At 34.1% G+C, this 14,305-nt stretch overlaps 1 protein-coding gene across 2 annotated transcripts in view; it reads right to left on the reverse strand.

The window, feature by feature from the left end:
* LOC150100223 (transmembrane protein 245) overlaps positions 1-14,305 on the reverse strand; it is a 282,836-nt gene that overhangs the window by 189,926 nt on the left and 78,605 nt on the right. For both annotated transcript variants that reach the window (XR_016549228.1, XM_090402358.1), the window contains exon 6: positions 3,751-3,855. Coding sequence is in view for 1 of the 2 variants with exons in the window: in XM_090402358.1 (XP_090258484.1) it covers positions 3,751-3,855 (105 nt within the window). In the remaining variant the exon portion in view is untranslated. The remainder of the gene's footprint in view (positions 1-3,750; positions 3,856-14,305) is intronic.

Here is a 14,305-nt window from a genome sequence, read left to right on the forward strand (position 1 = left end):
GACAGAATTGACTCAAACCAAAATGGGAGGTCCTTTCTTGATAGTACATCTGTGAAGAAACACCCTGGGAAGAAAATTAAACATCTGTACTTATAACGTAAAAACTATGAGAGGAGAAGAAAAAGAAGAGCTGTGTAAAAAACTGGCAAAGAAAATGGAAACACTACAAGCATTTGTGCTTAATAGTGAAAATAAGAAGATTGAAAATCAATAAGTGTGATTTAAGCATAATACAAATATATGCACCCACTTCCAGTTATACAGATGAAGAAATTGTAATGGGCAACTTTAACTGTAAAGTAGGTAGGAAACAACAGGGAGAAAGTGCTTTAAGTGTGCAAGGTATGGGCCAAAGAATGAGAGGGGAGAAGAACTTAATGAACTGGCAGAAAGCGAGGGATTGTATACAGGAAATACTTTTTTAAAAAAGTGAACTAAACAAAAATGAACCTGGAGATCATTTTTAACGAAATTGATTATATTATGTGAACAACATGGAAATACCAGATATATCTGTTATAAATACATTTTAAATATAATCTAGTATATTTAAAATATAATTATATTTTAAATATAATCATACAGTTTAAATATGATCGTCATCATATGCTAGTAAGAGAGGAAGGATAAAAAAAATAATCATCAAGAGGGAGAGAAATGCATCTGTTAATGAAAAAACCCATACTAGAAAGTGATGACATAATAAACAATAAAGAAACAAATTGAGGAAATAATGGAAGCTGAAGGAAAAAAGTATGAATGAATCAAGCTTATCTAATAGAATGGAAAAAATAGCTTCAACAATAATAGAAGTTACTAAAAGTTGAAAAAGAAAATTTATTATTATTATTATTACATGACACCTCCAGGGAGTCCAGAGACATCACTGAAAAAACTCAGCACCATCTTTTCTCTTTTAGAGAAACACTTAATTTATGGACACTTGATCTGATAAAAAAAATGAAGAATTAAGGACAAGGACACACAGAAGTAGCAAAGACAATATAGAATTTGGGTAAATGCAAAAATTACTTAGAAAAGAAATAAAAAATGACATCAGAAAATATTATTATTATTAAGAGAGACCTCCAGGGAGTCAGGGACTCATCGAAGGAAACCACATACTACATGCACCAGTTATAATTATTCTCGAATTATTCACACTGCTCGAACTCACAACATCCAATGGCAATCCAATACAATCAGGCACCACCCTATGAGAGAAAAATCTAGCCCTCATCTCCTTAGTGGCATCCATTCTCAGCATTCTCGGAAGCTGATCATCATCATCATCCAGAGAATCATTTCCAGAGATTTTGATCATGTCTGGCATTAGGTAATGACTCTCTCTCTTTCTAGTTGGTCACTACATGACATAATGGATGGCTCTCACTCTTTGAGTTTCACCACCACTGCAGGAGTGCCTCAGGGCTCTGTCCAATCAACTACTCTCTTTCTCCTGTATACAAATGACCTACTTATAATCACCACTAATCCAATTCACAGCTGTGCAGATTCTCCATTCATCCGACTCATTTAACACATTATGCAGTGCCAGGACATCCCAAGCTTTAAGATCATCTATGAACAAAATTTTAAACATTGATCTATGTGGCATCCTTCAATCAGGCAAGGATAATCTGGTTATCTTTGATACCACCAAAATGCAGTCTTGACTTTTCTCTCATGAAAGAGATCTCAGCTCACCTACTCTTACTCTCAGTAATATATAAATCACCAGACAGGATCAGATCTCAGCATGGACTGACATTTACCTCCAGTCTCACCTAGCATAAACACATCACACTAACAGCATCCTCAACATCCAAAAAAACTGGCATTCTCTTTGGTTCAAGATGCTATTTTATACCAACACAAATCTTAACTTTATACTGCCAAATCCCAAATTGATATAATCCCAAATCCACCCATCCTTAGAATACTGCTCACATGTTTAGGTGGAGCACATAAAACCAACTAAACAGTACTAGACATTTAATAGACGTCCACATTAGACGTAGCATAATTTTTTAAATAATGGATTCACACATATAAGAGAAAACTAAATAGAATTTATTACTCCTATAGATTTCGCTCAATATGTCATTAGCTTCATTCAGGGAGAAAGAAGAACTGGTAACAACATTTAAATTCTGAAGCCCTATGTCGCCATCCTAATCTTAATCAGACATACTGTATGCCTATCTGTAAGTTTTGGGAAGTCATAGCTATTAATTGTTTATAATTTTTTTAATAATTAATTAATTATAAATCTAAACCCACATCTCTGAACTTTAATAGTGTTTCCTCCTACTGTACAGCTGCAACTGAGATACTGATATTATTATGCATGCTGTATGAGTTGTTCATGTATTCAAAAATTTAAATGTTGTTACCGGTTCTTCTGCCTTCTTCCCGAATGAAGCTCATGACATATAGAGTGAAATATATATGTACGAAGCTGTTATTTAAAAAATTACATTTCCACTAAATGATTCTGTTCAGAAGAGAGCAATTCGATTCACAGATGATCCCTCGCTTACAAATTCACTTCAACCTCTATCTCACAGATGGAATTTTTTGGCACTGTAGTGTTTTGACAAAAAAGACATCAGAAATAACTTGGACACTAAAAAGTCTTCTGGTCTCGATGGTATCTCTCCAGATGGTCTCAAACACTATGTCCCAGAGATAATACCTGTCTGCATCATTTCTATAATCTTTTATGCATAGCTGGTGCTTATCCCAATGTGTGGAAGCAATCACATACTGAGACTATTCCAAAAAAGGAATGCTAAACTTGTGTTAGCAGGTGCAACCATCATTCCTCTGCTATCTGTTGCACCTGATAATACAAGAGCAGCAGCTGTTCAATATCCCTTTAGTGTACAACTCCAAACACACTGAACCTGCTTCTCTTCCTCTTTTATTCCATCTATCTGTCCTCTGGAACAGCCTTCCTCATGAAGTATTTCCAAACAACTACAACCTGTAACTCATCCAAAAAAAAAAAGTCAATAAACTTCTATCTCTCAATTCTCATATGCACCTCCCTTCCCACACACACACGCACACATGGCACTGATGTGTTTATAGATTCTTAAACTTTTCATGTATAGGATCAACACACATATATAAGAAAATTAAGGTGGTATGGTTACTAAAGCAGAATAGAAGATGAAGGATTAGATGAACAGTCATTTGAAAAAAATGGTAGGGAAAATATCAGAATATCAAAATCCAGATGGACTACAGTTATAGTATTTTAGAAAATAAAAAAGTAAGAGCTGATTAACTAGAAATGTAACATATAAGGATGTGAGAGATGTAGCCTGTATGTGTTGAACTATCAAGAGAATTCTCTACTCCCTTCGAAATTAATGCATTGGACAATAATGATGAAAATGATAATCACAATGCACAGTAACTTATTTTACCAAAACTATTCAATTATTATGATTAATTGTCAATTATAATTAACATGTTGACCATAACTTTCAATGGTTGACTGGATAAAAGCACCCACTCAGAAGTGGGTGACATACAGTGATTACAGAATAGCACATAACAGATTGCAAGGATAAAGATGTAAAACACTATAGGTAGGTGGATTTATAAACATGCTTTCCAATGGTTATTTTGCAAATATCTAACATTATGACAGTCAATATGTTCAAATTATACTCAATGTAATTAAAACATCTCTTGAATAATCAAGAGATGTTTTAATTACATTGAAATAAAGCTTACCTGTACAGCAAGAAATATAGCACCAAAAACTGTAAGAATAAACACCAGAAGTATTACTCCAATACTTGTAAATGTATCAATAGATCCCTCCAAAGTGGTGACTACCTAAATATTTTTTTTTAAAAAAATAGTAAAATTTTAATAGATATATTTAAAAAAATTACATTTTAAAATGCTTAAATATTATATATATATGATTAGTACTATTTACATTGAGTGTGTCAATGTTAATTTCGTGTCTTTTAATATTTTTCTATGTTCTTATCGCCTGATGAAGTCATTCTTGACGAAAAAACGAAATTTGAAAACGATTTATTTGAAAAAACGAAACATGTTGCGTTTTTTCAAATAAATGTCATTGTGTTATAATTCTCGGGTTTTAAGTCAGTTAATTTAGAAAAATGAATATATATATATATATATATTGATGCTATCATTCTTAATTTTTAATTATAAACAAACCATAAAATAAATCACACAGATTTTTTCTAGATTAATTATACTCCACAAAAAATTATATTCTTATTTTCATATTTTAATTTTATCCCTTCAGATTTTTCATGAAAAACTTCAATGGATTGCTTGATTCAGAAAAATATCAGATTCTTTCTCTTCTTAACTATATATGGCAGATACTATCCTATATAGTTATTGCACTATATGGCTGGCAACCTTTCATGCAGATAATTAATAAAAAAAAAAAAAGAAAAAATTAAGGAATGCTGTTATTACTGTTTTGATTTTTATGGCATATTAGCAACTATGGCTATAATGCATCAAGTTGATAAAATATAAAAAGAAACAGTTTTATATAAAAATTTAAGTGTATATTGATATCAAATCACATAAAAACATTTAACTGATAAATCTGAAACATTGTATAGGTTAATTTGTTGCAAAAAATTTAAAAATCCTAGATATATTTGAAGAATCTAATAAAATCTGTCAAAGCTCAAGCAAATTGTTAAAAGCATTCAAATAATGGGTGCAATCATTAACAGAAATGTGGAAATCTTATAAATTACGATGAATGGTTAAAACTGAACAATACTCACACACTGGCACAACACAAAGGAAGGACTGTGAAAGATGATGATCCTATGATGAGCCTGTAGTTTGTTACTGATTCCCTGTTCTTTAAGAGATACTTGTCCCATGAGAGGTTTCTTTTAATTAACACAAAAACACAAGGAATACTATTTATTTAAAGCCATATATTTCAGCCTGAATATTACAGGCCACCATCAGTGTCAATGATAGTTAATTACGAGGTAAAACATGAACAATGGATTGATTTGAAAAAGTAAGAGCTACACAATGCTTGCATTGTTCTATGTATAACATCACTAGACTCTTTCTTTTTCCAATCAATCCATTGTTTGACTTAGGAGGCATCTTGAAGCAGTGCCATGGCTTGACAAGCTATAAGGAAAGAATGTCAATAGTGCATGGCAAGCAGTCAGAGATCATTTGAGAGAAGCAGTATCCGACTGCAAAGCCAAGGTCATGAGTATAAACTAAGTGAGGGTTAAGTAGATGAGTGGAGATATAAAGTAGGAGCTGTAAAACAAGAAAACACTATGGAGAGAATATAAAGAAAATGGTAATCAGCATACTCGTAAGCAGCACCAAGTATAAGCAAAAAGGGTAACTAGTATGGTAAGAAAGATCAAATTAAATTATGAGAGAAAAATTAGCTAAGCAGGCCAAAAAATCCAAAAGAGTTTTTTCATTATGTAGCAAGTAAGTGGGAAAATGACTATGGTTGGATGACTTTAATCAATGCTGATGGTAGGAAGGTTATAGAGACAAAAGAAATAGTTGAGTTACTGAGTGATCATGTAGCAAAGGTGTATCATTCAGATGGAGATTTTGCAGTTGCTGATGTGACAGAGATACATGTCAAAATTGAGGTAGATGAACAGGAAGTGGTCAGCATATTAAAACAAATCAATGTGAATACAGCAGTGGGGCTGGATAGTATGTCAGCCGTGTACTACGTGAATGTGCAAGAGAACTAGCATTGCATCTGATGAAGTTGTTCAATCTAAGACTCAACTCTGGCAAGGTTCCAAGGGAGTAGAAAGAGGATAAAATAGCTCCATTATCATTCATTATATTAAGGTGTCTCCAAGGCAGAAGAAGCAAACTCCAAACAATTAATATATCAGGAATGGTTGTTAAAAGTATTGGAATTAAATTAAAATCCAACAGTGGGTTGATAGAGATACAATATTCTATAGTTGGCAGCATGGTTTTGTAAAGGGTAGGTCCTGTCTTAGTAATTTATTTGCATTTTATAATAAAGTGACAGTGGAACTGGATAAAGGAAATGGCTATACCATGATACTACTGGACTTTAAAAAGGCATTTGACAGAATACCACATGAAAAACTATTACAAAAGTTAGAGAAAATAAGGGATATGAAGCTAGTAGCATGGATAGGAGTGGGCTGACAGGTGATGGTGGAATGAAATCTAGAGCAGAAGGGTAACTAGTGAAGCACCTCAGGGTTCTGTATTAGGGCCGTTACTCTTTAATTTGTATATCAATGATGCAAAACTGTGGAAGATAATAGTAATGTAGGTGATGTAGATATCCTGCAGGATGATTTAAATAAATTGGCATGGTGGGCAAAGGATAATGACTGTCAATTTAATGCTGCAAAATGTAAGATTATGTATGCACTTTGAGTTGAAATAGATGGATACTGTGTGTCACATTGATGGTATTGGATTGCAGGATAAGGCTAGGGACTTGGAGATAATGGTGAAAAGAGAGAGTTGAAGTTCAAAGGGCATATTGCAAAAGTTTGTTAGGGAAGTTATTATTTCCCTTTATAAGGCTTCCTAATAAAGGGAAATAATAATAGCTTCCTCAAGAATTCCAGTGTACTACGTGAATGTGCAAGAGAACTAGCTTCCTGAAGAACTAGTCTCCAGGGGAAACATGAAAGAAAGCTCAGTCATCGTTCCATTAAACATTATTTTTGTATAATAAGTCTGGTATGGTTCTACTATTGCTTCAATTATTTTCAATAGTATGCCATAATAACTAAAAATTTTGAACATCCTTGGTCTACTGATTGATAAACATGAGAAATCCATGAAATTTAATATTAAGGGAAGGGAGTTTTATCTCTTGCTCTTTCTAGCAACCTTCTAAGGCAAAATTGGATGCAACATATAAAATTGTTGCATCCAATTTTATGTGATGTGGGTGTGTTCAACAGTGCTTCTGTTTTTCAAGAAACTTGCTTGATTTTTGAGTAGAAGAAACATAGTCCCAACCCTCCTGCAATGGGAGAAATACAGAGTGACATCATCACACACATACACGCACAAAAGGAATTAGAGATGACAAAGATGATACAAAAACTGAAGATATTCTTGATGTATGGAGTAATTAGTTTGAAAGATAATTAAATACCACAAGCAATGACAGAACTGTGGTGAAAAATATTCATGAAGAATGCAGGTATAAGGTCATCAGAAACCTGAAATGTGGAAAGGCAATCAAAGTAGATATCTAATGATATTTAACTACAAATACTCAAATAAGATATAAAAGTTTTGGAGCTAATACCTATTGATATTGTTTATCAATAGTTATATATAATATAACTACATACTCAAATTCCCAATGATTTGAATAAAACTCTTATAGATTCCATCTATAAAATGGTAAATAAAAGTGAATATGAACAAAGAATTTTCTACTCAGGGTTCCAGACAAGATTTATGCAAGCATCTTGAAAAGCTAAACAAAAATGGAGGAAGGGCTGTACATCTTCACTTCATGCTTCTCTCACTGAATCACTTGATATTTTCTTTCTGTCACTGAGTCTCCAATCTCTGATTCTCTTTCAACTTTTTTTTTTTAATATATTTGTATAGTGGGAATAAACAGAATGAAATTTATATGGAATAAGAGAGAAATTAGTCATTTGATGTTTTAAGGATACTTGTGACATAAAGACTGAATAATATAAGCACGTAAACACAAGAAAGATATTTAATTAACCAAATATTTCGCTCTGGAAATAGCAGATCATCTTCAGTGGCACTACAGTGTCATTTTTTTAAAAACTGTTCTTGTAGTGCCACTGAAGATGGTCTGCTATTTCCAGACCAAAATATTTGGTTAATTAAATATCTTTCTTGTGTTTACGTGCTTATATTATTCAGAATTAGTCAAAACACTAAACTAGCTGTCGAACTTGGTTTTAACAAGCACTACAGGACTCACAAACTTACCTTGTTATAGCCACTACTCACTATATCAGCAATGAGTTGAATCTCCTATTTTTTTTTAATTCTCAATATGATAAAAAATAGATTCAAAAAAATAAAATAAGTATTAGAGTGAAAAAATAATATAACTACATACCGATATTATTTGCATGAATATGCTTGTATAAACTACAATACACTTAATAATATTAAACACAATTTATTTGTCCATAATTTTAAAATCATACACTTATTATAAATAAACAGTTTATACATCTGTAATTAAAAACAATTAGCATTCTTTTTAATTACAGTCTTTTTAAAAAACTGACACAATGATGTTATGTCAGTTTTTAAACCAATCCAGCCAACCACTGCTACATATAAAATTGTTGCATCCAAACTGTTTGGCAAATTTTTCTGCTTGAGCTTTTAAGATCACACCATCTACTGAGAATCCTGCATTTCTTTGTGTACCACTGAAGCAATGCTTCATTGACATTTGGGTTTGTTTTTAACTAATTTTACAGTCATGGTGGTGTTGGGGTAAATTGAGGGAAGAGGGCCAGACGCTAGACACTGGAGAGGTAGGTAGTGAGGAGATAGTCCCCAAGAACAAGATTAGGTTACAAATTGGCCTGTAAGCTAATGCAGGTGGTCATAAAAGCTGCTTCTTTCATTTTTGTCTACTTCAAGAACTAGGTATTCCAAGAGCTACCTGAGCAATTAAGAACATTGCATAGTTACTAAAATTTGTATGGTACATTTTTGTAGTATGCTCATTATAAAAGTGAGTAACTGTAAAGAAATATGTGTAAATTAAAATCATGATGGCCTTTTTTCTCATTACAGCCATGATCTCATTATTTACATGCTTGTTACAACAAAGTTCAACAGTATATAAAAGACAGTGTTCAAGCCAGTGTTAATTTATAGATCTGAGAGCTGAATTAGAAATAAAAAGTTGATCAAAGACTGTGGATAAGAGTTCCAAGAATAATTAGGGAATTATTAGGATGGTGGCATCAATGTTAAAATAATTACAAATCGAGATATTAGGAAGGAACTTGATTATTAGTATTTTTAGCATTTACAACAATGTGTGAACACAGCTAATCTCAGGTAGTATGGTCACTTAAACAGAATAAGAGAGTAATGATTAGCAAAAGGTGTTTGATGCTAGGAGATGGATGTGGTTAGAAGTGACTTAGAAGACTGAAATATAAGATCTGACAGTACTAGAGTCCTACTGTATATAGGCCTGGATGCTTCCATAGAGGAATTCATATAAAAAACAACAACAACATTATATAGGAGGGGGGGGGGGGTCTGGAAAGTTCTGATGAACACCTAGAACAAAAATTAATTAATTTTATGTTTTCTTATGTATCCTAAAAGAAAAAGAACAAATTATAGGTATTATTTCTGGGAAAATAAAACCCTTCAACTCCCATGTTACTCCTATAAAACTATTATTTTTACGGCTGTTTTGGCCTGCTTTTGTTTAGGAGTGCCTCTGTTTTAATGTCATTGGCTTTTTTACTCAAGAATTCTTAGGGGATTGCAGATGTGTTTTAGAGACAAATATATGTAGCATAATAGAAGAAAATTCGCACATACCTTTTCTTGGATGTTGTCGCCTGTCTTCTTTCTGTGGTGTGCATACTTCTGCTGTTATGGTGTTGAAAGGGGGGGGGAGGCTCAGGCAATGTGGAAGAATTAATTTGAAAAAAACCCAGGTTTTTTGTATAATATATACATATATTATTTTTAAGGGTGGGCGGAGTGTTTTTTTGTAGGGTGGGATAAGATGAAAAAGGGGGCTGAAAATAGCAACTGTTTTTTAGCGGAAGGGGAAGGGTTTATAGGAACCCTCTCCCTGGCCCCCCCTTTTCCCTTAAACCCTTCCCCTTCCTCTAAAAAACAGTTGCTATTTTCAGCCTCCTTTTTCATCTTTTCCCAGCCTACAAAAAAGCGCTCCGCCCACTTAAAAATAATATATGCATATATTACAAAAAATCCGGGTTTTTTTTTTCAAATTAATTCTCCCACATTGCCTGAGCCCCTCCCCCCCTCCACTCTCCTTTCAACATCATAACAGCAGAAGTATGCAAACTGCAGAAAGAAGACAGGCAACAACATCCAAGAAAAAGTATGTGTGAATTTTCTTCTATTATGCTACATATATTTGTCTCTAAAATACATCTGCAATGCCCTAAGAATTCTTGAGTAAAAAAAGCCAATGACATTAAAACAGGGGCATTCCTAAACAAGAGCAGGCAAAATAGCCATAAAAATAATAAAGAACAAATTATTGTAATTTGATGAAAGATGAGTTGAAGGGTTTTAAGATATGTTCATTCCTGTGGTTATATTTCTATCTTCTAAGGCACTTTTTACCATATCAATCTGCCTATATCTTGGTCTTCCTCTGGGTCTTTTTCCTGCCAACCAGGCAGAGAACACTTGTTTTGATAATCTTTCCTCTCCCATTCTGTTTAAGTGACCATACCACCTGAGATTAGTTCTGTTAACACATTCCTGGATGCTAACAATGTCAAGTTCTTTCCTAATATATCCTTGTTTTTAATATGATATTGCCATTGATGCCATTTGTTCACACCCCTAATCTTTCTCAGAACTCTCATATTTGCGGTCGCTAGTCAAGTGTTTTATTTCTAACCCAGCTCTCAGATCCAAAAGTTAAAATTGGTTTGAACACTGTCTTGTATATAACTAATTTAGTGTTTTGACTAATTCTCTCTTATTCCAAAGAAATTTATTCAGTTGACTTCCTACCATACCAACGTTGTTTGTTGATTCTGTTGTCTATTTCCATATTTAATTTACCGTCTTCACGAAAAATCGTTCTTAGTAGCTGAAATGTTTTACTTTTTCTATAGGTTCTCCATTCACAATGCAGTTGATATTTTCAATGCTTCTGCCTATTTTCATTGTCTCTGTCTTGTTATTGCTGACCTTCATACCAAATCTATTACAAGAGTTATTCAATTTAGTCAAGGAATCTTGCAGACTTGTAGCAGATTTATTTAGAAGTATAACATTATCTGCATAGAGTAAAGAGCTGAGATTAACATCTCCAATTTCGATATCAGATTTAATACCACTTTCCTTCATAATGTGATCCATATAGATAATAAATAACAAAGGGAATAATGTACATCCTTGTGTGACACCAGATTTAACATTAAATCATCTTCCTTTACTTACTTCAATTCTAACTGCTGACTTACAACTCAAATAAAGACTAAGTATTGCTTGATATAATGCCTCACTGACACTATACCACTGTAGCATTTTGAATAGCTTCTCTCTTGGCACCTTGTCATGTTCTTTTTCCAGATCTACAAACTTAAATACAGATCTTTGTTATATTCCCATGATTTCTCAACTATTTGTCGTAAAGTAAAAATCTGATCCTGACGGCCTCTATTTGGCCTGAATGCAGCTTGTTCTTCACCAAACTTCCCTTCCACAATCCATCTCAACCGTTTCTCAAGTATACTTGCACATATCTTACCAGGAATACTCAGTAGAGAAATAACTATGTAATTCTCACGTTCAGTTTTATTTCCTTTTTATATATGGGTACTATGAGAGCTCGACTCCAATCATCTAGAATTTGGCCTTCTGAACTATACAGTGCAGCCACTGTAAGACTTTTATACCTCCATACTTGAGCATTTCTGGTCAAATACTACTCTAGCTGCCTTTCCACATTTCAAGCTTTTGATGGCTTTTTCTACTTCAAGGGATATGTATTTTTGATTGCATGCCTGGTCAGTATTTTTTACCATTGTGCTGTCACTGATTGTTTCATTTAGCAACTTTTCGAAGTAATTACTCCATACTTCAAGGATATCTTTTTCTCCAGTTTTCATGTCACTTTTATTATCTCTAATTCTATTTACAGTACTCTTTCCTCCGTTTCTCAGCTTCTTCAACAACCTCCAGAATATCTAGCAACCTCCAAAATATCATATGTGTATACACCCTCTGTCCAAAAAGAAACCGAACTTTTGATAGAAAATAAAACACAGGCCAATTATAATTATTCAAATCATTTATTTCAATCAATATACTCTCTCTCAACTTCGATACAGAGTTTGGAAAGGTCAATTAATTCATTAAATGAGTTTTTTTATATCGATTTTTCTGATACTGTTGAGGGTTGTTGTTACTGTTGCTTGAATGTTTTCAATGGTGTCGTATCACTTTCCTTTCATCAGCAAAAGGGGAAGAGAAAGAAGTTACAGGGTGCTAAATCAGGGGAATACGGTGAGTAATCCAACAAACAAACTTGGTTTTTGCTCAAAAAACTATCTCACAATGTTCGAACGATGAGATGGTACGTTATCATGCAAAAGTGACCAGCTGCTTGCATCACAATATTCATGCCATACACGACGAATTCTCGCTATCAATTGTCACATCAATCGCAACGGTGAATGGTGAGTTTTAACTTTGAGATAAAACTCACCATTCACCGTTTGGCCAGGCGGAATGAATTCTTTGTGGATAATGCCCTTGGAATCGCAGAAACAAATCAGCATTGTGCATTTTTGGAAATTATGGAGACAACTACCGTGTTTGAATACAAACTTTAGTTTAATATTACTAAAATTTTACAATTCGACGCTTAGACCTTTATGTCAAGGTCATCTTCTGGAGCGTACAAATATACAATTCGACGTTTAGACCTTTATGTCAAGGTCATCTTCTGGAGCGTACAAATATACACAAGAAACAAGCTATACTACAATCATACTGGTTCGTTAAAGACACTGACTAACCGCTACCACAATTGTTGGCCTGACCTCTGGTGAAAAAAAAATAAAAATAAAAAAAATAAAAAAAAATGGCGTGAGTTCGCCATTGTTCAGGGTGTGGCTTGATATGTTAATCACATGGTTCTTGCTTGTCGGTGGTTGGTCGCTCCTTGTCTCCCTTGTTTGTTGTTCATTGTTGTTTCTCGGGGAGGAAGTCCTCTGATTGGCCGCCATATTTTGCCGTTGTTTCAACCTGTGGAATTTTTTCTTGAGTTTTTCTTTATTCTTTTCCAGGGTATGCTTGGCCGAATTGTCAGTAATTCTTTCAAGTGTTTGTAGAATGTCTGGATTAACATAGTTCGATAGTTCTGATTGTAATTTAGATTGAACTGAATCAGAATTTAGATTCTGATTGAACTCATGCTGCTGAATAAAGGACTGAACTACGCAATAGCGCCTAAAAAGGTAAACAAACTGGATTTTATCTACCACATTGAAAGAGGCATCAGATCCCTACCTATCAACATAGCAGACAAAATATGACTAGAAACCAGTAATGTCCTAAATACCAAGAAAACCATACAGAACAACCTGACTAAAACAGAATTAGCAGCAATTAAATCATTAAAACCAAACAAAATATAATAATAACGAAAGCTGATAAAGGCAGTGCCACTGTTGTCCTTGACAGGTCAACATACATACTACAAATGAACCAACTAGTAGCCGATAACAACACATATAAAATGGCAAATTATAACCCAACAAAAAGGATAAAGGACAAAACAGAAAAACTACTAAAGTCCATCACTTCTTGGCCACCAGACACAGTTAAGAAACTCAAACCCCACTACGCCAGCCCCACCAGAATATATGGAGTTCCAAAAATACACAAGTAAAATGTGCCCCTTCGACCTATAGTGGAAGGAATAGACAGTCCCAATTACCACCTAGCCAAGAAATTAGCGGCAACACTCAAGGAGTTGGTAGGTCATTCCCCCTCCTACATAAAAAACACACAACACTTTATAAACAAAATCCAAAATATAACACTCGACAAAGACGACTTATTAGTCAGTTTTGACGTTTCTGCCCTTTTCACTACAAAAGGAAGGTACAGCCATGGGCTCACCATTATCTCCCCCAATCGCGAACTTCTACATGGAAACCTTTGAGCAAAGGGCTCTTGATTAGCCACGCTTCGACCGACAATCTGGCTCAGATACGTTGACGACGTGTTCGCGATCTGGCCGCACGGGTGACAAACGCTAAACACATTCCACAGCCACCTAAACAAACAACACGAACGCATACAATTTACCATCGAAATCGAAAACCAAAATTCGCTCCCGTTCCTAGATACACTAGTTACACGTCTTCCTTCAGCCAATCTATCCTTCACGGTCTACCGAAAACCGACACACACGGGCCAATACATACATGAGAATTCATACCACTACCCAGCACAAAAATATGGAGTCATAAATACCCTTAAAAACAGAGCCACAACTATTTGCTCTAACCAGCAAGCC

This window comes from Typopeltis vanoorti, chromosome 13, assembly GCF_054136105.1.
Source record: "Typopeltis vanoorti isolate ZY-2024b chromosome 13, IOZ_Tvanoo_1.0, whole genome shotgun sequence".
Taxonomy (NCBI): domain Eukaryota; kingdom Metazoa; phylum Arthropoda; class Arachnida; order Uropygi; family Thelyphonidae; genus Typopeltis; species Typopeltis vanoorti.